The 25530-nt window shown below is 28.3% G+C and overlaps 1 protein-coding gene across 1 annotated transcript in view; it reads left to right on the top strand.

Moving 5' to 3' along the window:
* Positions 1-25530, top strand: part of LOC107454446 (glutamate receptor ionotropic, NMDA 2B-like) — a 156249-nt gene that overhangs the window by 119177 nt on the left and 11542 nt on the right. Inside the window, exons 8-11 of the mRNA XM_071184913.2 lie at positions 7799-7946; positions 16661-16847; positions 21057-21182; positions 24359-24376. Of these exons, the coding sequence (XP_071041014.1) occupies positions 7799-7946; positions 16661-16847; positions 21057-21182; positions 24359-24376 (479 nt within the window). The remainder of the gene's footprint in view (positions 1-7798; positions 7947-16660; positions 16848-21056; positions 21183-24358; positions 24377-25530) is intronic.

Raw genomic sequence — 25530 nt, 5'->3', positions numbered from 1 at the left:
TCAGCTATATCAAATCAACTAGTCTAAACGCTCGGAAAAAGTCACACACAAACATTCGTTGCATGAAATTACCCTCCAAATTGCGGCAGGTTGGAGAGAACAATCACTTTTACGTCAAAAATACACGTACTTCACCTTTAACTTTTCACCTTTAAATTCGTAGAAATTACAATAAACTGAAATTTCGAATTATAGCACCGAAGTCAAGCATCACTGGCTGCGGTCAGTGTACGGGTGGGTGACCACTTGGATCAGCCTGCGTAGGGACCGAGGGTGTGCGGTATTTGTCCTCGTTAAACTGTTCTACCGTAAAGTGCTCGACTTCGCGTGCATGCCGTCGGGCTACCAAAGCGGGGGTGCCGTCCCCTCCGCAGAGGATCAAAATTGCGATGGCATGTCTTCGGATCATCCTCAGGGATGTTTCCCAGACCATCGCCTATAGCCCATTGTGCAGCTCTAGTGCGACGTAAATGAACAACAACAACAACATCGAATTATAGCAAAAAATGGTTATCCACAAAAAGTTAATTTTAAGAATACAAATTCATGTAATAACAGGCATACGTAATTCACGAATTAAACGTAAGTGGATTCGAATTTTTTTAGCAAATATTTTACTAAACACTTTTTACTAGATAAGAATGAGTACGTTATTTTTACATAATATTTACGTCAACATTGCGTCAAAAGTTACGTAGTTTAAATGTTGAATTATAGCAACAAAAATTTTTCCAAAAAGCGGGAAATTAAAGTACAATTTTACTTAAACAAATTCGTTTACTTTAAATTCATTTATTTTTGCTTATTTAATATTTTACCAACCAGTTTTTACATTTGTTGGGAAGACTTCAAAACCTCATCTTTTTAAATGGCCACTGATGAATCTTGAAACTGCTGTTTAATCCGATCTATTCCCCTTGAGCCTCACAAGGGCTTTTTCTAGCCAACTAGTAGTGAGGTTTCAACCAAAGTTGCCTGTAGCAGTTTTTCCTCGGGGAGCAAATCTTTTTGATAGGTTTTGATAATTTCTTTTCAACTCAAATACACAATGATCTGCAAAATAACTCTTTCACAAATCTCCCTTACGCAAGTCTTTAACAATAAAAACTATTTTTAATTTTTATGTAAAATATCTGCAGAGGAAAATTGATTTTCAACTTCAGTTGTTTATAATTTAAAATTCTGCACTACCCACATTAAGTGGAAGGAACCCGTGATGTTCCTATGAAATTAAAAATAAAGCATTGGGTTCAATTACTCTTAAACAGATGATATGCTCCTTGATTGCATTAAACACAATTAAAAGAAATCAATTTCTATCTAAAGTTATTTAAAGTATTTAAACCGCTACTAAACACACCAAAATGTCTCATAGGGCAGTAAAAAAATTTACAGTTAAAGTAATATAAGCAAAAGGTATATGGAGTGTTAATGAAATGTGTAAAGGTTAGGTTATATTCTAACATAAGAACAGAAAGCATTTTTCGAAATATTTTCTTTTTAATATTTAAATAAATAAAATTAAGAAAATTGATTGAATTTTCGCAGATTGCAAACACACTTCTTCCAGAGAGTACGACTTACAGAAAGTTAAAAAATAAATGAAGTAAATGAATAAAAGTAAAAGGAAATGAGAGAATGAATTGATAAACCTCTTTCAGATATTCCCCTTTTAATTTAATTTAATGAATTCCAAATTACATTTGTTAAATTACAAATTATATAAAGTAATTTGCAACAAATAAATACTTATTAATTATCGATATTATTGGATAGTCGTTTTAACTTTTTTACAAAATTTAGTTGCATTTTATCAGAGGTCTGGTTTCTTAGAACAAGCGCCTTATCTGGGCGTCAGCGGGACGTCAACGTCACGCTGACGCCTAGAAAATACTTTTTTGTAAGCAGTCGGTCCAACGCAGACATTATCTCTCATTGCGCTTGCGTTAATAACGTAAACAAATATTTATTTTGAATTTGTATTGATTTTGTTATTGTCGACCAGTGTTTTAGAGAACAAATCAAGACTTTGTCCAAGAAAAAACACATTATAGCTGAGCTAAATGAAGAGTGCTATGTTTAATGAAGAAGCTATGTTTAATGTCAAAATCAAAATCTTGGCTGATTTCAATGTGCTGTTGGATGTAGTTCGCCATTGCTTCTATGGTTAACGTCACGTTGTAATCCAACTGCATTTGAGTTGGATTGCAATTGTAGTTCAAGATGAGCGTTCGATGACGTATACTATCAAACTCACAAATGGACCAATCAGAGGTTAGGGCTGATTTCCAGCTGACGGCTTCCTGTCCTAAGAAACCAGGCCTTAAAAACAACGAATCAATCTAAAATGTAATTAATGAATTTTAAATTTTATTTTCAAATACTACAGTAATCGTTTTTATTTTAATCTTTTGAGAACTCTCGAAAAAGTTTAGAAAAAATATTTTCAATTTATTTGAAATTTGAAAGGGGAAGTTTTCTGAAGAAGTCATATTAATACTTGGTATAAGGATATAAGCCTACAATAAGAAGCAATATGAATAGAAAGTAAAATATTAAATTTTACGTTTGCACAAGAAAAAAAAAACTCATCAATTCAAATATTCAAAACGAGTATACCAAATCATTCCTAATTTAGGTTTAATTCTATGTTTCGAAATAAAATTGAAGGTTATTACTTCTATTTCTTCAAATGAAAATATTTGAAATGGGGCAAAATTTCCTGCTTTCATATTTAGGAGAAAAGATATTTCAGTTTAAAAAGTTATTTCAGTTTCAAAAGTTATTTCAGAACGGAAGATGAAGCTTCTGGGAATCCTAAAGAAAAATATTTTTGACGAAGAAAATAATAATACCAGTTTTCTAGAAAATAGAAAATTAATTAAAAGCTCTATAAAAAAGTTTCATCTTATAAATAATATTTCTACAACATTAGTTACACAGGATACAATAAATTACTAAACTGTGCTACAATCAAAGGCACAATTTTTAATACTTTCAGCTCTGGAACCGAATAAAAGATTACTTCTTGAATAAATGAATCTTGAAAAAGCAGAGAGTTGAAAAATATGCTTCTCCATTGCTTGAAAAAGCAATTTAAATGTCTTCGTCTGATATATAAAGAAAAATAAATTTAAATGCATGGTATTATGCCTCTGGAAAAGTATAATATAACAGAAAGTCATAAAGACGAGTTGTAACTTTTCATGCCAATGAATACCAGTTTATTAGAAACGGCAACATATTAAACGGAATGATTGGATTTATTCAAATAGATTGAGTGTTGATGCATTTAGTTTTTGAATAAATGATTTAAAGATCAATAAAAATGAGTTAAAAATAAATTCTTTTTCGCGGAAGGAAAGTGTTTGATTCGACTTTATTATTAAATAATACATATTATTTGGATGTAACTTTCTCGTTGTTTTAATAATCGCTTAAAGGCATTTTAGCAAGCAATAACTATCATAATACATTTTTTTAGTCTGGAGCGAATGAATGATTGTATATATATATATATATATATATATATATATATATATATATATATATATATATATATATATATATATATATATATATATATATATATATATATATATATATATATATATATGTAATACAAAAATTATAAATACTTTTGTATTAATAAAAGCATTAAAACTCTTGTTTTCATAAAATGTCTTTCTTAAAGAATAAGCGTAGAGATATTCTATGTTGGGAAATCAAGGCAGAAAACATACCATTGAATTATAATTAGATTTATATTTCAAAGGAGGAGTTTTTTAGAATCTTTCCCCTCCTTCACTTCCATATTAGGAAACATTAAATGATTTTCCTTAATGCATAAGGTTACAAGATTGAGCCTTTTTACTCATTTTCTATTATTATTTAATGCGGGAGTGATGGTTTTCGCATGTCTCTTGCTGAATAATGTGTTCCCTGTAAGATCTCATGGAACCATCCGGAGTTTCGTCCACAGCCATTCCCTTGTGGAGTGTGGATCTGAACTGTTATAACCACCAGCCTGCCATTGAATAAACCTTTTGAAAACGTATATGGTTTACGACTGACTTATTCAAGCTGAATACAACAATGATAACAAGGATGTAGCCCTGTTATTATTTATATATATATATATATATATATATATATATATATATATATATATATATATATATATATATATATATATATATATATATATATATATATATATATATATATATATATATATATATATATATATATATATATATATATATATATATATATATATATATATATATATATATATATATATATATATATATATATATATATATATATATATATATATATATATATATATATATATATATATATATATATATATAGCACAACGAAGTAAAAAAGGATAAGAAATTGTAAAAGCTAAAATAAATTTCACAAAATGAAATGAAAAATTTAAGTAATTTATATTTCTTAATCGACTTTCAAAACCCTACTTTCGAGAAGATCAAATTTCATAATATTTTTGAAAATTTTTAAAAAATGTTTCCATTAAAAGACTTTAACATAATTGAAAGATTTTAATGTAACAAATCTATTGATCGAACTATTTTCAATTATAATGATATTAGCAAAAATTTTGGGAAAATTAATATATCAATGTATCCGATTATGAATGTCACTATGAAGAAGAGAAAAATTTTAAATTTTTTGATAAACATCATAAACATATTATTACTGGTATTTTAAATATTATAGAAAACTTAGAACTTTGGAATTTAATTATAAAAGGTACAAAATTTAGACCCATTTATCATATATCAAATAATAAATTTCCGAAATACTTTTTTATGATTTCAATAATTTTTGTTTAAAATTATCAAATAGATTCTCATTACCTTCAGGTAGGTTAAAAAAAAAAGGAAATGGGATGTTTTGTATCATTTTAAAAACTTTGTTTTCAATAATCAGGAAAACTTGACTCTTTCTAAAATTGATCGATCAATAAAGCAACTGTAAAAAAACTGTAATTTCCCCAGTGGACAAAGATAACAATAATTTTGCAATAATCTGTAAGAAAAATTATGTTAAACTATTGAATTAGGAGTTACAAAATAGTAGAAATTTTAAGCTTAGTAATTTAAATATTATTATTATCATTAAGAACTTTTAGCATTATATAAGAGGTTAAATTTTCAACATACAATTTCCTTTCTTAATTATCACTCTAAACTTTCATAAAATTCCTATTAAATTCAGAACAATCACAAGTGGGTCTTAAACTTACCCAACTGATCCTGGCACCAATTTCTTCAACTACTTAAATGAAATTATTATCAATATTATTAAAGAAAGATTTTTCTTGGATTATCACTAATAATCAACCAATTTTAGAATTTATTAAACAAAATGAAACTAATTCTAATGCAACTTTTAATTTCCAGGATCTCTTCAATAGCATTTCCCTGTCTAAACTAAAAGATATTCTTTACAGTTATCACTTTGATTTTAAAATAATCCTTAGTTGCCATTTTGAGTATTGGGAAATTCTAATTATATTTATCATTACAATGCAAGACTTACTTTTATTCATATGATGGAATATCGTGAGGATCATTTTTTAAATCAAAGACTTTTAGCTATTTCACTTTTACACTATTATGAAAGAAATTTTACTCTAAGCATTAAATATTTTTTTTTAGATTTATAGCTGATTTAATTGTCTTTAATTTTCAAGATTACACAATTTTGTTAAAAAAATATTTACCCTGAGGAATAAATCTTGCTTCCAAATCATGATAATAATATAAGGTTTGATGTTTTGGAATAAGATATTAAAAATAAGAAAATATCGGCATTGTTGTGTTATTCAATAAAAGAAATTATTTCAATTTTAATCCATTTCTAATGTATTCATTTAATTCTTTCATTCATTTAAATACCATTTTTTATCAAATGAATAGAATTAAAGGAATCCGTAGTCATGTTTATTTAGAATAAAAAAAAATAGACAAACTCTTTCAAAGTTTGTCAAAAAAACAGATACTCAACTAATGTAATTAAGTTCTTTATAAAATCATTGAGTGAATTGTATGTTATTATTAATAATAAATTTACTAAAAACTTATTGTAGAAATCCAATTCGGATTAATCCACTTCCGTGGCTAAGAATCTGTGCCGATCGGGCAAAACATGTTTGGTTTTTTCAAAGAAAAGTTTTATTTTCCAAAATTATAAAAATTGTATAATTAAATACTAAGTCTTATTAATTCTAAATTTTAAATTATACAATATGATATTATTACTTTGCACACATATAATTTCAGGCCGTGCAAAGGGTAACTTACAAATCAAACTCACTTCAGTACTGCAGTAAGAACGAGCCGTAAAAGGACCCTCTATTTATGTTTTTAACCTCTATTGAGTTAAGTTTTAATTTACTTTTAAATTAGTTTCATTAATATGTTGTTAAGTTTTTCTTTTTAATGATTTAAGCAAATAAATTTAAGTTTACTTTATTATTGAATTAATGTTTTTTCTATTTATTTAATTTTATTTCTTATTCTGGATGAATAATTTAACCTCTCTGTCAAATAAAGATCAAATCATTAGTTTTAATTTTTTTTTTATCGTTTTTACTGAACTTACTATGCCAGATCAAATCTGACCCTAGCTTCATTTTGCAATTTTGTTAACTGTTTTATTAGTATATCTACTCTTAACATTCTTTATTTTGCTTTCCGTTGTAAGCTTATTTCCTTTTTTATTTCTTTTTTCCGTTTTAAATTAATTTACAATTACTCAATTTTTTAATTTTTTCAGGCATCTTGCATTCTAGAGAGTAATTTTTATCTTGGGGGATTTTTTATTATTATTTTTTATTTTAAATATCTCATTTAGCAAAGGAATGCAACTTGAAGAGAACCTTTACGTTTATTTGAATAAATTTTTATTTGGAACATTTAATTTAAAAGTTTTAATAATTTTGATGAAATAATCAGTTTGCTGTTCAGAAATGATAGCTAGGCAACCGTGAGATTTTGAGAGTTATAAGAAAAAAACTAGATTCCTTAGTAAGGACACAAAACGGTTTGAACTAAAATATGAAAATTAAAGTAACATGGACTGAATTTTAAAATAAGAGCTAAAAAAGCAAAATATGATTTTGCTGTATTCCTCAAAACGCAAATAAATTAAATAGGCTAATTTGAGTAGCCTGTTTAATCAAACAGCTGTAACATTTTACAAAGTTTTTTAAGCTCAAAGAGACTGCACGTAGATAAATTGTAAAAATTACATTTTAACAAGCATTTTATAATTTTGCAAGCGTAACTTAATGCTAACGAAAAAGTAGTAGTTGTACGAATTTAAAACCCATATCCCCAACCCATAAACCCCTTATAATCCCATTTATTTTTTCATTTAACAAACATAATTTTTGTTTATAGAAACTAATTTATCAAGCAACACTTAATAAATAATTTAATTTTCATTAAATTAAATGTGGAAAAATTTAAAAAAAATTTAAATGTGGAAATGGCTATGTGGTAAAATTTAAAAAAAAAATGTGCTACTAATGTGCTATGCAGAAAAATTAAAAAAAATTGAGAACAATACAAAAGAGTTTTTAGTTGCCCAGTGAAAAAGTTTTGATTCTCACACCTAAATTATTGCAAAAGTCATGATACTCATTTGAAAAATATTGCTTAAGTTTTGGTTCTCATTAAAAATGTATTAATAATACTTCATTTTTTGGTGAACCGTGAAGCGTTTAAAAGATACATTCTGAAGAACTCTTTTGTTTTAGAATAAACCACTCAGTTGCTGTAAGAAATCCAGATTTTTATAAATGCTGTTCAGGATTTTGCATTGATCTTCTGCAAAAATTTTCAGATGATCTCAAATTTACATATGATTTATACCAAGTAGAAGATGGAGCATGGGGTGTAATAACAGTAAGTAATCATTTAATTTAAATTATATTTATTATTCTGACACGCCATAGAGTGCTTCGTTTTTAAACTTTCATTCTAAGCAAAGTATATTACCCGAAAAAAGCGTCCTTTTCATAGGAACATTACAGATGTAAATTTATTTTCAAGTCAAAGAATATCTTCTGTGAGAAGTATTGCCTCAAAATTTTGAATTTCCACTAAAAATACTGAAACTTCCTTTAATTTTAACACATAGTTTTGTGTTAGGAAGTACCACTTGCGTTAAAAACTGTTTTTTAATGTTCATAATGCAAGACAAATATCTTTTAGGATGTCCCTTCTGGAAGTTAAAGTGTAACTCAAATTTCCAATGCAAGGACTTTAGTTAATTGACCAGCTATGAACTCATCACGCGAAAAACATTGCATCTAGGGATGACGTTAAATTCAAGACAATTTTTCGTTGTTAGGAAGTACCACTTGCGTTAACAACTGACATTTTATCTTCAAACTGCAAGACAAATATCCCTTAGAATGCCTCCTCAGAAAATTAAAATGGAACGCAAATTTTCAATGCGAAGACTTCACTCAATAGGCTAAAGATGAACTCACAAAGTAAAAGTGGTTGATATTTAAATTACGCTCTTTAAATCGTATATAAAAGCTGGATTTGGTGTTAAACCGGAATAAATTTTTTCTTCACTCAATCGTTTGGTTGTTCGACGTTTTATTCGAAGAGATAAAGCACCACAGTTTTTACAGGATATCTTTAAATAACTGAAACAATACACTCATTTTGTTATTGAGTTTTCTAAACTCATACCAGCTAAAGTGAGGCACATTTAATTAACATTATGGTACTACTGGAAGCATTTCAAAGGAAAATAGTTTTGAATATATCTCGTTGAAGGAATGGGGAATTGATATTTTTATCTTAACAAGAGCCCAAACATGCACTGTTGTGCAGAATACTTTCAAAATTGATGATCTCATCACGTCTAAATATTTGACAAGGAAATAAATATCACGACATAGTTCATGCAGACAAATACATACTTCGCCCACCCAGGAAATATTCTTCGCTCTAGAATGATTGATTTTTGACTTGCTGTCTTTCAGGATGTGGCGAATAAGATTTAAAGCTTTTGACGAGACGAGGTTTGTAATCTGCACTCCACCACTGAACTTTGGAGAGAAAAATTACATAGAAGTTATTCCTTTTCAAAGTACTAAAGTGTTTACCTGATTGAAAGCTAACATAATTCGTTTCGAAAATAAGTTAATAAGAATAATAGAACAATCAATATGTTTTTAGTATTCAAAAGTGGGCACCCACTTTCAAAACTCGCCAGACGTAAATGAAAAGAAACAAAAGGGATTTACAATTTAAAAAGAAAAGTTTCCAACGAAAAATGGAAAAATAAAGGAGAGAGAAATTAGAAAAAACCACACTAGCCGAGATAGAAAATTAAAGCTAATAAACAGAGCAAGAAGAACCAAAGCGACCGAGAGAGGACTAATCAGAGTAAGATGCGTTTTTTCGTACTCGGGGGAGGTGATGAGGAACTAATGTCGTTAACAAAGGAAATCAGCATTCATATGAATAAAGCAAGATTTCAGGCTACCAAGATGAACTGATGTGAGTAAACTGTGTTGGTGCTGGGATAATAGTATAGCTACTACAGGTTGTACAGTAATAAACACAGAAGTTTTTATCCCAGTACCACCAGTTCTGAGGACAGACTGAAAAAAACAAACGAAGGGCTTATAGACAAATTTAAATTTGTCGACAGTATCTTGGGAAGCGGAATTGAATCTATTCGAGTAGAAAAGACATCATCAGTCTAATTAACTACTTTTAATTAAAAAATAAAAATTTATTTAAAATAAATTTAAAACAATTAAAGCAATTGAAAACAATTGAAAACAGTTTGAAACAATTTAAAACAATTGAAAATAATTGAAAACAGTTTAAAACAATTTAAAACAATTTAAAACAATTTAAAACAATTTAAAAAAATTTAAAACAATTTAAAACAATTTAAAACTATTAAAACAATTTAAAACAATTAAAACAATTTAAAACAATTAAAACAATTTAAAACAATTGAAACAATTAAACAATTTAAAACAATTAAAACAATTTAAAACAATCAAAACAATTTAAAACAATTAAAACAATGAAACAATTTAAAATAATTTTTACGTGAGACCAACTTAGCTGTACTGCAAACTGCTCGGAATTCTCACTACAATCAAAATCCAATTTAGGGGCAAATTAGCCAAAATAGTGTTGTTTCATTAGTTAAACCAATTCTACATATAGTTTGTTTTGCAGGAGTATTTGAGGATATCTAGTCTTAGCGTGGTGAATTCTGAATTGCTTTCATAACATCACTAGCCGAATGAGCAAAATCTTGCAGTTGTACTGAAATCAAATCTAAACGCTTAACTATCATAGAATAAGCCTATCCAAAAATCTTGATCATTCACACAAAACGAGAATTACTTTCTCCTCTGAAAACACAGATATGTTGGCACGCTTTTCTTATCACTTGAAATTGGCATTTGAAATTGAGAATAAGTCGGCGAGACTTTACTATTGATAGTAATTTGTTTTGACTTAATTAAATCATTTGTTTTTCGTCGTTAAAATAGGTATGTATATTTTAAATTGTGCTATAGGGATAAAAATATTTTACTTAAATCTCTGTGAACTGTTCGAATTGGTTTTAACGTGTAGAATTTCGATCAGCTTTTATTTTGTTCAGCCTTTTTTCAAGTTCGTCTTTATCTTCACTCAGTACTTGTAAGATTGATTTTCAAATTTATTTATTTTGAAAATTAGTGTGTAAATCATTCTAAATTAATGAATCTTAATTTATATTGTATCTTAATAATACATTTACGGAATCTTATGTGTCTCTTATTTTACTATAATTAATAATTTCAGAGCAGCTGAATGCAAAAAATGGTGGCGGCTACTTTACAGTGAGTAGTGTAATAGAACATTCTTACTGTAGTGGAACACCACATTGGTGAAGAGTATTTTCGACAATTTTTGGAGTTAAGATACACAATTCTTTTTGCGGTATACTTCTCACAAAAGATAGTATTAGATATAAAAAATATCTATATATTTGAAATATTTAACTGATGTTTACTTTACTTCGAAATAAAAGTTTAAAAACAAAGGACCCTATTGTGCAATAACATATATTTTACGTATTTTGCGTAAGGAAAAAAAATTCAAAATCCCCCCCCTTTTTTTTTTTTTAAAAAAGCCATAAATATCTAACGCTTTACAATAAATTAGGAACTTGTAATTTTGTTGGAGAATTGCCATTGAAGATGAAATTCATCAAATTAAAGCCAAAATTTTAAACAAAATAGAATTCTTTGAAAACCTTTATAGTGACTTTGGAGCATTGCCATTTCTATATCATACCTATATTTACTGTTTAAATATTTATAAGTAGTGATGGAAAAGTTATTTTAATTCTAAAACTGCTATTGCACTATCTTTGCTATCACTGGAAAAATATTTTCTGAAACTACGGAAAAACCGTTGACGAGTTTTTATAAGAACTGCATCAATTACCATAGATCCAGTAGTAATTACCAAAATTATTTAAGCATTGTTGTCAACAATAATATGACGAATAATAATATTCCTAGAGCGAATAAATATTTTTACTCCATTAGCTTTGCTTTTAAGCGGATAGGTTATTTTTTTATTTCAATAAATACAGATTATCAACATTAATTAAATATCCTTGTCGTCAATAATAGTCAGAAAACCTTTTGCGGATAAGTGCCTTTACTCCTTGAATTATGCCTTTTAGTTCATAGCTTATGTCTTTTATTTAAGTATGCATGCATCACCTAAATTAGTTAAGAAACATGGCCGTCAATAAGAGTTTGGTTATTTTAAAATAGTATCACGTTTCTCCTAAGCGAATTACTAACCACTTTTCTATAAATTTTACCTTTGAATACATAACTAATTTTCTTTCCTTTTCAATTGCTGTAGATTTTAAACTATTTAATTTAATGGAAACACATTTTAAAAGAACTACTATAAACAAAATAAACACGTGATATGGAGATATAATTCACGAATGCTTGCTCATTAAATTAACTTGACATAGCGGTTAAAAAATAATTAAATATCGAAATAGGTACAATTAACTTTTTCTGATCAAGTAGAGCTGTAAGCAAACACATGTCATTGATGATATCTTCAAAATATTTGAAAATTTGAATTGTCTATAGTTAAATTTAAAACAATGACTAAGACTTTACAGATCGTTTTTTGCTCGTTTTCGTTCGAACAATTTGTTGTAGAATGTTTTGATGTCGACTATGATCCATGCTTCGAATTATCTGTATGCCAAATTTCATGACTTTCGGTCGAATGGCTCAGGAGTCTATAACTGGCACACACTCCCAGATTCACTTTTATTTAAATAAATTCCTTAAGCATACATTTCTTCTTAATGAAGCAGAAATGCAAAAGCAATTTGCATTTAGTTATAAAAGTTAAAAACATTTTGCACACATTATTTACATGTATTATTAAGTAATTATACAACAATACTGGTATATTAAATAAATAACTATAGGATTATAAAGATGAAAGGCGTGCATAATTTATATATAAAGTTCTTGTTTCATCATTTACTTTAAGTAAAACAAATGCACATTGCACATCACATTAACATTCAATGTAAAAATGCTGATAGCATTTCATTTAGTTTTAGGTTTAATATTTTGATGAAATTTATTTAGTTCTCAAAATAATAAATTGCTCATATTTTGAAATATAATTCTGATTTATTCATACTGAATAATTTTTTGTATAAATAAAAATTAAGAGGAGAATTTAATGTTACATTGGTATAATAAATATCATCATGAATCTTTGTTTTCAATAAAGCCATTGTAGGAAAAAGAACAGAGGAAATAAAAATCTGAATTAAAATTTAATTTCTTGTGAAAGTAATATCTAATTAATATCATCGAAAAGCATTTTATAGGAATTCATTTATAAATTTAACTAAAGTAATTGAACGCAAATTAAAATTATGTTTTAGCATTTCATCTTTACATATTGAATGCAATTAATTAAAATATCTGTATCATAATATCCATAACTAATTAATAATTCTCTGGAGTTGCGTAAAATTTGAATAACATCATTAATTAGTCTCGATTTATGTCTAGAAAACTTGGGCTTTTATCATAAAATTCGTTTATGCACGAAATTCATTTTGATATTAAGCTCTTTTCAACTATTGAGGAAATAAAAGTGAAGGGTACATGTATTTGATTTTAATTAGTGTCACAAATAAAAAACGCATGATTCAAATTATAATTAGCAAAAAGCTTTTGATTTAATATTTGAGATCCGGACAATATTTCCATGTGATCTCATTTTAATTAATAATATTAAAGAATCAATTAATTTAATTACTCTGCTATAAAGTAGAATCTGACCTTTTTACAATGTTAGAATTTTCTTTCTGAAGTTACGTCAATAAAAAGCGGCAACAGTTTGTCTATCTAATTCACCATAACGTTAATTAAAGGAAAATTAAAATAAGTTAAACTATCATTAGGGGGTCTAAGCTTCATTGCTCTCCTGACCAAACTAGAGGGACCATATTTCCCAGATTGTGACCCTTTATATTTTGGGGTCCAGAAAACCAAATCCGTTGTGCTTTTGTGTCTGATTTCGTTACTTTAAAATAACATCTTCACTAATTAATTACGATATTTGAGGTCAGCCCCTCGAACCATTCAGTTAGAACGTGAAGAAATGATCATTAGATCAAAAGTTATTCAAGGTGGTCTGCTTTTTTTTGCGCACTGTACAGTGCTTAAAATTAAAAAGGATTACATTCGTTCTACTGATGGGATTCTTACGAATTAAGAGTGAATTTTAATTGTTTCCTAGGGTGACCACAATTATGCTAATTAATTAGTACTAAATTTTATTTAAGTAACGAAATAAGAGACAAAAATGCACTTTTTCTGAATAAACATATATTTTTTTATACAAATTTGAATTTATGACCCTTAACTTTTAAGTAGCCTCAATCAGTAAGCCATGGTCCTAATTGTTAAGCCAGGAGGGTGAATGTAAATTTGGTTCTCTTAATATTAATCTCAATTTTTGCATTTTCTGTCATATATTTAAAATTAATTGCTCAATTTAAAATAAGCTTGCACAATCTGAAGAAAATTTTTTACCCAAATATTATTTATAATTAATAATTTTAATAGGTATTCATTAGTTTTACTATTTCATTTAGTAATGGCGAAAGCATTTTGAATTATGAGACATAAATTTTTTATACCATATTAATCTACGTATTTATTTAATCTATTGCATTTCAATTATTTCATTTAGTAAAAACTGAGAAATATTAAAATTAATTACTGTACAAAAATAATTTTGAGACACTGAAAAAAATACTCAAATAAACAGATTAATGCCTGAATATGATAAACTTAAAAAGAACTTGACTTAGCGTAGCGTAAGCTCCATTCACGATTTTCCCTTATTTTGATTCGATATCCTTTTCTTTCTTTAATTATAAAATGCGACATTTCTTAAGTCGTCTGCTTATTTATACTTATTTTAATAAATATGTGTGAATAAATTACAATATTTAACGAATGTCGTCAAGCTTTATAAAAACATGTTTTTGATTAAATATAGTTATGTCTCAGCTTCTTTTATCTTAGTTTTTAGTTTATTCATTCGACAATTAATACAATTTCAATAATACATATGCGTAAGCATAGATTTGGAATAATATATTTATCAATTTCATCAGTATATGTATATATTTTTTTAATTAATAAGCAATAACGACTTAAATGAAGATGTAACTTTTATGATAGATATCTTTATAAAATATATTTAGATCACCAATGATTATCTGAAATACCGTTGATATCTTAAAAGCCTTTACGACGAGGATAGGGATGTCGAACATACACCGAAGAGCCATTACATTATGACCACCCTGTTAATAACATGTAGGACCACCTTTAGCCCTCAAGCTGCTAGCACCCACCATGGCATTGATTCCACAAGGTGCTGATAGGTAGTTGGAGGTATCTGGTACCAAGAGCTCACCAACTGATCCTGCAATTCCCACACATTGCGAGGGGGTAGCGTGTCAGCACTAACTTTTTTTCCAAGTAGGACCACAAATGCTCTATTGGATTAAGGTCAGGTGAGTTTGGGGGCCAAGACATGACTTGAAAGTCGCTGGAATGTTCCTCGAACCAATCTTTGACGATTCGACCCTTATGGCATGGTGCATTATCCTGTTGGAAAACACCATCTCCAGCAAGAAAAACTGTTGCCATGAATGGGTGAACTATGTTCAAGCAGCTTACAGACGTCAGGGATTATTCTATGAGAATTATGGGTCCTAATGTGCCCCATGAATACATTGATCCTAGGCGAGAAACCATGAAAACCTTGGCGAGCCCATTGTTATTAATGGAGGATGGTCATAATGTATTGGCTCTTCTGCGTATATTTCTGTCGGGTACATAGCCAAAATTAAGCGTTTTAAAATATCTCTGTATCTGAAATATCATCTTAACGTCATTGTGTATTTCCATTTTGAATTGCCTGACCACGAGTGATTCGCAGAACTATTCAATTACATTTTCAAGTTCTTATTCTTTTTGCAACCTCGTAAATTTCCTTCCGATAATATGCTAATATATTTTGTTTTGTGTTCTATAATACTTGAAGTTTTTGGTAAAAAAAAAAATTTATCTAAATAATCGTAACTTTTTTTTTAATTCTCAAAACTATAGCTAATTTTCTGAGAAGAATATAAGAAAATTTTACTATATAAAAATTACTCGGTGAAAAACATCTACCAGATTGAATTAATTAGGCTCACCCTTTTCTCTAAATCATTTATTTATGAACAAATAAACAAATTAATTAATTATTTATTTCATTATTTCTTATTTGTTTCATTTGTAAAAAGTCAATGCATATTAATAAAACCCAAAAAACTACAACTCTTTGCCTTTTTTTAATGAATAAATAAGTATACTTGTATGTATATAAACTTATACATTCTTATTATTTTGCACATTCAGACAAAAAATATATAAAATTAAAAATATCATTGTGAAATATCTATTTCACAAATTTTTGAGAAGAATGTAAGAAAATTTTATTAAATTAAAACTACTGGGGAAAAATGTCTCACTGATTGTATAAGTTAAGCTCACCCTTTTCTCTGAATTATTTATTTATGAACAAACAAACAAATTATTTATTTTATTATTTCTAATTTGTTTGATTTGTGAAAAGTCAAAACATTTTAGTGAAACTAAAACACACACAACTGTCTGCTTTGTTTTTAAGTGAACAAATAAGTATACTTGTATGTTTATAAACTAATGCAATCTTATTAACTTGCACAATCACAGAAAAGTATACATAATTAAAAATATTGTGAAAACATCTGTAGCTTTTGGATCAAAGCAAATTTGAGATTTGAAATGCCCTCACCCGAATAACACAAAACCAAATGAGTGTTTATTGGAACAAAAACTTTCACTGACCAGTGTAATTCACAGAACCAATTTAAACAGAGAGAGATTTTACAATGATTTAATTATAATTATGATGAATTGTTTTAGTGTATTTACAATGGCTTTGTTACATTTTATTTGTCTTTATTTCAGGCTAATGGTACATGGAATGGTTTGATAGCAGAGATTCTTAGTAATAAAGCAGACATAGTGGTAACATCTATAAAAATTAACTCTGACAGACAAAAAGCTGTTGATTTTACAGTACCTTTTCTTGAAACAGGGATAGCAATCGTAGTTGCTAAAAGAACTGGTATTATATCTCCGAAAGCTTTCCTAGGTATGCTATTTTAAACAAAAATATATTCAATAGGATAAAAAAAGCAGAATATTTTTTTAAAAATCTTTATATTTGACATTTTTATGTGTAACATTTCGTAACACTTATTTATATAAAAAATATGCAAAAAAAATTATCAAAGATAAAAGGATTTATTTTTTGCTAATTGTTACAATATTAATATTTTAAACAAATGTCAGTGAAAGGAATTATGAATGATTTATAAAAATAATTTACAAAATAACTGACAGAAAATTAATAAAAAAGTAATTAATGAAATATAATTAATAAATTGAAGCAATAATAAATGCGTAGTAAAAAATAGTCTCATATCTAAGTTATTAAACACAAAACATTACTTTCTAACGTACTCTCCTCATGTTGTATTAAATACAGATATGAAAGTTAAAAAAAGTTTGTTTTTATTTTTGAATTTTATATATCTTAAAATAGTTAAGTTTCGGCAATTGTTCCGTGCGTTATACTAACGGTTTATCAAATATTCTGATTTTCAGCACCACTATTTCCTCACACTTCGTAAAAATGCATAACTGGATAGTAAATTTAACCAAATAAATAGTTTTATACCATGCTTTTAGTTATCAGGAAAAAATTGCATGTGAATCAGAACAATCTTTCGATTTATCATTTATTTTGTAATTTTAACTTTTTGATATCTATGTTCTTTAACAAATATATCAGTAATAATACGTTTACACTTCTACGCTGAATTAAAAATGACTGCTTATTTAAATAGATAGTGGGAATTAAATGAAGGATAATTATTTTCTTTTCTGATATATTTCTCAAAAATTGAAAGGGAAAAAAGGACACGAATGATGGCTCCAAACGTTTCATCAAAATCATTTAAAGGTACTTAACTCAGATTTATAAAACTACGGTGACTGTTTCATCGATCTTATATAGGGGTAGTGAGGTTTGTTCATTTATTCACGTACATTAGTGAACTTCTTTGTAAATGCAAAAAAATGACTTAAAGACTCTTTTCAATGGCTCAAATTTGATAAAGACGGCAAAAATATACATCAAGTGTTATAGCAGGATTTAATCCCACTACTTCAACGCTTCAAAGCAGTTAGCGGAGCAGCGATACAGCATAGCAGAGAAGACACGTAGAATTTATTGCGAAGAAAGCAAGCATATCTTATAGTCGTGGGATATCTTCCGCCAAATGCTCACAGGGGTAGCTGATTTAATTCTTCTCAGTTGTCTTTCCTATTTCAACTCTATCCGTTCTTTGATTTAAAAACAGGCAGCAATTTTTGTATTAAGCTCAACAAGCCTATATATGCCTATAAATCAAATTTATTTTTTAATTGTTACAGATTTAGAATGACGGTGGGATTCGAGCCGACTTTTTGCCGTTTTTGACTGAAAGTGGATACTCCTTGACCAGAAAAGCCCCTGTAAAACCAGCAATTAAGAAAAAGTTAACTAATTAAGAACAATTAATGAAAAATAGCACACGTTAGAGAAGAACGCTACAAGGATGCATGGATTATAGCATAGAGTTATCGGGTTTGAATCTCGTCGTACTCTCGGATGTATCTTTGTTGTTGTTGTCGTTGTAGATTATCCTCCAATTCCTGAGGAAGTCAGACAAAGTAAATCAGACCATTGACCCTAAGAAAATCGAGGACCAGAAGGGGAAATAAGTATACTTCCTCTTTGGAAAATCCCAAAGAGTTCAGAGTGTGTTCGGGAGAAGCCTGCTCAGTTTCACAGTTGGGGCCGAACTCGAAGCTTCTCCTGCCTTCAAAAAACAAGAGACTTTTCGTGTGACCGCTTGCTAATCTGGAAATTGCAGTTTTAGAAGCTATGTCACAATTGAGGGTGAATGAAGAACCTGACTCTTTGCCCGCATTCCAGTGATGGCAAGGAGGAATCTTCCACCCCTTCGAAATTTCAGAATTAACTATGGATTGATGTTCTAGGAAGGTAAGAGCTGAAGAGGAAAGATTATCGTGGCAACAGCCCTCCTTGATCAGTCTGTCCGCCTGCTCATTGCCGTATTGATGGGATGGATCCACTATAGGAAGGATCCACTATGGGATGGATGGGATGGATCTACATGAGATGGGATCCACTGAAAATAAACATCGTGGAATTTCGAAATGAGCTTAAGTTTAAAAAGAATAGAAATACTAGTTTGATCTCCTATTGCAATCCAGTTGTGGAGGTGTTGGAGAGAGCTGCGACTGTCCGAAAGGATCCAGAGGTCCCCGAAGTTATTTTCATTGAGAACAGCTTCAAGGCATTGTTCAATTGCTATTAATTCACTCTTGAAGACCGATGAGAAGTCAGGGTTGTGGAGGCAGATAGACAGTTTTCCCCCCGGTTTCTCGTTGTAAATGCAGCTACCTGCGTGGTCGTTCAGTTTACTGCCATCCGTAAAAAATTTTTATGGCATTGTCGGGGATCTCATTTATTATTTCTAAGGCCAACTGTCTGAATATCTTTGTAACGTCTTCAACCTGATAAGAGATATTACGTTAAATATTGTAAGGTAAACTTTGTTGATAATATCTACTGAAATAGCATGTTCTAAATAGCAAACTTAACGAAGAAAACAATTTATTCGATTTGGGGATCAATAAAATATTACCATAATATTAATGATACCAATGCTTAATTAGTATTAGTAATATATAATAATTGAAATAAAAAATAACCTAGATGCTAAAAAGCAAAGTTAATAGAGAAAAGGTTAGCGGAAAATTCGTCTGCTGGAATTTAGAAAATCACCATATGTTATATTAATTTTGGTAACACGTTCTACTAGTATCATGGAAATTTTTGTAGTTTTCAGAAGAATTCTACAATGTATCTTTTGTATTCTTAGAAAATAATTTTGCAATGGCAGAAAGATGGCGCATTGATATTTTACCGAACTAGATTTAAAATAAATTTTTTACAACACTACTTATAACTAATTTGAACAGTAAATTAAAGTCCAGATAGAAAATGGTAAGGCTCCAAAGCCCTTAGGTCCTATAAGAATTCCATTCGTTTTTGAAGCTCCGGTTTTCGTTTGAAATGTATTTTGCACAAAAATCAGATATTAAAGAGTTACTGAATCACCCCAAGGGATTCAGTTAACGTTTATACCGATGGCAGTAAAAAGGAATTAAATCACCCTGGAAGTGGCATTTTTATTGGAAGTCATTCTATTTTTTTTAAGACGAAATCAAGATAATTGCTTGGAATTCACAAGCGAACTAATAGCCATTCATGAAGCTTTAAAATCTATTCTTGAATTGAATGCTTCTGGCAACATCTGGATCCTCACACTGGCAATCGCAGTGTCACTGGCAATCGAGGTAATGTAAGTATCGTAAAGAATTACAATACTTACATTACTGGAATCGAGTAACTGACCATATGGTCACTGAAATAATCGGCAAATTGAAACAACTCAGCAAAACTCTAGGCATCCACTTACAAAGCATCCCATCACATGTTGGTGTTCCTGATAATGAAGTCGCAGGAAGCCTATCTAAACGTGGCATCACTGTGGTTGCATTATGCGACTACCTCATTACGTATCAAAAGATTTTCTCCCTGAAGAAAAGCTGCGACAGGCAGCTATGGATAACCACTCCCGTTCACCACTGGTTTGGCAGAAAAAACCCTGGTGGTTCTCCGGAGTTTCAATGAGATAGATGGGATCAAACGGGAGTTTCGTGATTTATCAGTGTCCAGTTAAAATGCTTAAATTTTAAATTAGGGGGCAAAGTCTTCCCAACGTGTATAGCAAGTACAACTTGAAACCAGAACACATCCCCCGAACACATCCTCAATTGCCAGGAATTTTCCTTAGAGGACATTCTCTTGCCACAAATTTCGGTGTGTGACTTTGCCAGAGCGTTTGGACTCGTGGATTTGATATAGCTGAGGCTATATTGTGAAGGATTGGAAACAACAACATCATCAAAGATCAGGCATTTAATAATAGTTTATTTTGCTCAAATAAATATAAACTTCATTTTATTTTTTTTCTTCTGTTAAGCTGTGGCATTTTATCTATTACGTATCAGATTTTACTTCTATACATCCAAGTAGTAGTAAAAATTTGTACAATTCAAATTGGATAATTCAAACCAGTCTATAACATACTGAAATACTTCTTTCTTAGAAATTTGACATAACCCTGTGCTTTTTGCCTTTAACTATAACTTTTTTTTCTAGAACCTTTTGATACATTTTCATGGCTTATGATTTTACTAGTATGCATTCAAGGAGCAGCTTTAGCAATATTTCTCTTTGAATGGTTAAGTCCTTATGGATATGACATGAAAATGGCACCCCCAAGAGGTAAATCTTTATTTGAATTATTTATTTTTAAAAAAATATGAATAATATTTTTTAGAAATTTAACAAAAGTGTAAAAATATGAAAAATACTATAGACGTTTATATATTTTTTTTCCAAATGTTGGGAAGGAATTGAAATTTTTCATTTCAGTGAGAAGATACTAGAGATTTAGTATAATACATAAAATAAATCAAGATTATTTAAATATTAGTATCAATAAAAAAATATTTTTTCTTTGATAACATTTTCAACTAAGTGATCAAAATTAATTCTCTAGTTATATAATTTTGTTTAAGATGGTGTGAACCAAAGCATGCATGATGAAATCGTTTTTTTCTTCTTCTTTGTATTTTAATATTGTATTTTTTTCTAATAAAATATCAAAGTTTGGATATTATATTAAGTTTTACTAAATTTTAAGCAAGATATTAAAAAAATATTGTTCAGTTTCAAAATCCAATAGTTATATAAAATAACAATATCTATCATAAAATTGAATTCTTTAAAAAAAAAAGTTAAGGATGTCTAATGATAACTATTTCAGGAAACATTTTTAAAAATGCTCATTTTAAAATTACAGTAAACTAAGCAACTAAAATAATTTACTGCAAATACAAATCAGCTATGATAATTTTAATCCCTCATACTTTATTAATGATAGTATTTTTTAATTAATTAATTTAAATCTTAAGATATAATGTACCAAATATAATTCTAATATATTAGAAAAACATAACGCCAATGCAAAACTTAATATTTATGATGATAATATATAGTGTGTCAAAAAAGAAAAACGACCCACGCTGAATTACTTTTGAAATAATAATTTGATCGTCACGTTCTAGGACTCATTCTTAATGGTGGTCTCGAGGGGGTGAGCCCGGATATACTAATAAATTAGATCAGTGAATATTTTAAGTTACGAAATCAGACACAAAAATTTACATTCTCGGAACAAACATAAATCTTTTTTCAATGAATTCAAATTTTCGACTCCCAAAATATAAGGGGTAACCGCTAACAGAGAAATATCGTCCCCATAGTTTGGTCAAGAGAACGGTCCAAAGTTTGGATCTCTTAATGCTAATTCTACTTTTTACATATTTCACCATATCTCGAAAACTTTTTAAGCAAAGGAAGAAGTTTTGCCCACAATTATAAACTTTGTTTATCCAAAAATGATTCCATGTAAAAAACAAAATTTATATTTCTTAATTATTTTTTTATTTTATTTTACTTAAAAGAAAAAAAATATTTAAGCGATAGGTATACAATTTTTTACTTTAATGACTAATAAATGACTTTTTAATGACTTAATTCCTTAATGACTTAACAATTTTTTACTTAAATTTTAAAAATATGTAATTTTACGTGGCAAAATACAAAAAGTGAGCAAAATCAGTTATTCTACCAATTTCTTTCAAATTTTACATTTTAACATGAAAATTATATACTTTAAAATAACATAAAAAATTGTACACCATGCAATTCAAATTTTTTTCTACTATTATTTAAGAAAAAATTTTAAACATTTACTAAAATTTAGTTTTTGTATGGAATTATTTTTCGATAAGGGAATTGTCATAGTTGTGAGTAAAAACTTTTCAGTTCGCTTATAAAAATCTCGAGATTAAGCGAAATACGCAAAAGTAAAATTAACATTAAGGAGTCCAAACTTCGGATCGATTTTCTGACCGAACTATGGGACCATATTTTCCGTTAAGGAGCTACCCCGTAAATTTCGGGAGTCCAAATCCATTAAAAAAAGGTATTTTAATCAAAGAAAGTACATTTTTATCTCTGATTTCATAATTTAAAATATCGTCCAAGCTAAGTAATTAGTATATAAGAGGTCAAACCCTTAAGATTGAGTCTTAAAACGTGAAGATCCGATTACTGAATCATAAGTTATTTAAGGTTGCATGTTTTTGGTGCACTGTATATAAAATATAATTACTAATCCTCTATTTATGTTTTTATTTTCTCCTGTCTCATTAATGTAAGTATCTTGGTTAATGAAGTGCTGTATGTAATAAGATTCGTTTATTTACAATACTTTGCTCTTTTGCAAAATAATTTATTTTATTAAAAAACAATTTTTTTTTAAATAATTTAAATATAAATGTTTTTGAAATAATTTCCTTGACAGATATTTTTATGCTATTTTATGGATGGTTTCCTAACTGTAGCGTATTTGTTTAGAGCAAAAATGGTTAAATTTACGTTTCAGATACAGTTAGATCTACACGATTATTTAGACATTTAAATATAGATATTGAAGCCCTCTTCAACGACTACTGAAATATTTTTGAATTTTTTCTGATTTACTTGAAGTATTTTTGAAATATCTAATAAATATTTTTAGAAATTCATCTGAGGAATAAGGAAAAAATAATAACTCAAACATAACATCCCAGAAATATTTCAAAGATAACATCCCAGAAATATTTCCTTGATAATCAAAATGAAACCTTCATATAATTCCATTCCAAACATATGTCTGAAATTATGAATTAAATGTAACGCAAATACTCCCACAACAGCGAGATTTCGGTCAAGTCTCCTCCATTTCGAGGTCAACGGCTTAATGACCACTAACTAAATAATTTTTTAAATTTAATTTATGTAAAAAGTAATTTCAACGCTGGTTGTTCACAGATTTTAAATGAATTTTTAACAGGTTTACAATTTTATTGTTCAGAAGGATGCAAAAATTAACGCAAGTCGCAAATTTTCTTTTTGTATGTTACGAACTATATCCAACTTAAAATATATTAGCAATAATAACAGTTTATAACATTTTATTGGATAGATGTTGTTCGGAAATAGCACGTATTTAAAAAAAATCAAATGGCAGATTTTATCAACATTGACTTATTATTATTTTAGCACGTTTTACGCTATTTCTAACAATGTTTTCACTGCATTGTTATTTAGATATAGAAGTAAATTTTCACGAATGATTTTTTTAATTATTTATTTTCGATCAAATTTAAAGCACTGAACACACACATGTCTTTAATATAATAGCATTTTTCAACCTTTATCTCTAGCACTTATTTTTTCAGCACTATCCTCCTTCAATTTTGTTTTCTTTCTTTACTTTATTTCCTTTCAACCATGATTATCATTTATTTCTCTGTTACTTGCATTCTTCTTTGCTCTTCGGATAACAGAAGATGAGAATGGACCAGGTATGTTTTTGGTGCTTACGAATAAATGTGTGCTTTTTTGGCAGATTTTTTGGCTGCTTTATGATTTGCTTTTGTAACAAACCGCATTGCATGGTTGTAACAGGAATCTGTCATGAATGTGTTTATGTGTGTAGTGAATATGGGAAAATTAAAAAGAAATCTTAAAAAAGACTAAAGCACTACTCATATAGATGTTTTAACTTAGGTATCGCAATAAAAGATTAAGTTATGTAGCTGTTTTATATTTTAAATGTCCATGAAATAACGGAGGGTTTTTTGCATTTGATATAACAATTTTCGGTTATAAATATCACTTTAATTTTATAAGCAATTTAAAATAACTTGTATTACATTATATTTTAGTTTAATATTTTAATACAATATGTATTACATTCATAAAAGTAATGGATTTTAAATAAGCTCTTTTAATTAAATTTATCTATACCTCTTTAGCCAAAATAAAAAAGCAATTTGACGATGTAAAAATCAATTACATACTGTTTTTAACTTCATTTCATTTATCTATAGTATTAAAATTATAACAACATTTTATTTTGCCCACTACCGTTTATTTTCGATCAAAGATTATCTTGTGTTTTTAGTTCCTCTTGAAAATAATTGTTCACGAAAATTTTGAAATGAAAATATTCCTTCTATTAATAACAAAAAACCTGTTTTTACGGTCTTTTTCCTTACGATCTTAGAGGTAAAATTAAAACAAATTTTCTTCTGAAACAAAATATTAAACCGCTTTTGTTAGTAATTAGTATGCTTTGTTCAGTAGAGCAAAATAAGCTTTGACGCTCTTTTGTTTCATAGAAATGTATTGCTACATTTAGGCTATTGCTATTCTAACAAAAAAAGAAGTGTTTGTGAACGTATTAGTTGATGTTTATATTTTTGTTCATAAGTTCGTCTTATATTGTTCATTGTTATTAATGCCACAGGTATTATCTAATCTTTTTTGGTGACTTAAATAAGGAAGGTTGCTTAAGTGGTTTTAACGCCTATTTTTATTACAAATTGAAAATATGGCAAGAGTATAAAAATGCTTTTAATGTACAGTTTTCACATCAGTTTTGATTTGTATTCACTAAATATAAAACCATATCCAACTAAAAGATGTCAGTTTTGAAATCAGTTATTTTAAAGGT

Source organism: Parasteatoda tepidariorum, chromosome 5, assembly GCF_982258835.1.
Source record: "Parasteatoda tepidariorum strain Cologne lab strain chromosome 5, Ptep-v5.0, whole genome shotgun sequence".
Taxonomy (NCBI): Eukaryota; Metazoa; Arthropoda; class Arachnida; order Araneae; family Theridiidae; genus Parasteatoda; species Parasteatoda tepidariorum.
The sequence above is the reverse complement of the archived record's forward strand: the minus strand, read 5'-3'. Positions and strand labels throughout refer to the sequence as shown.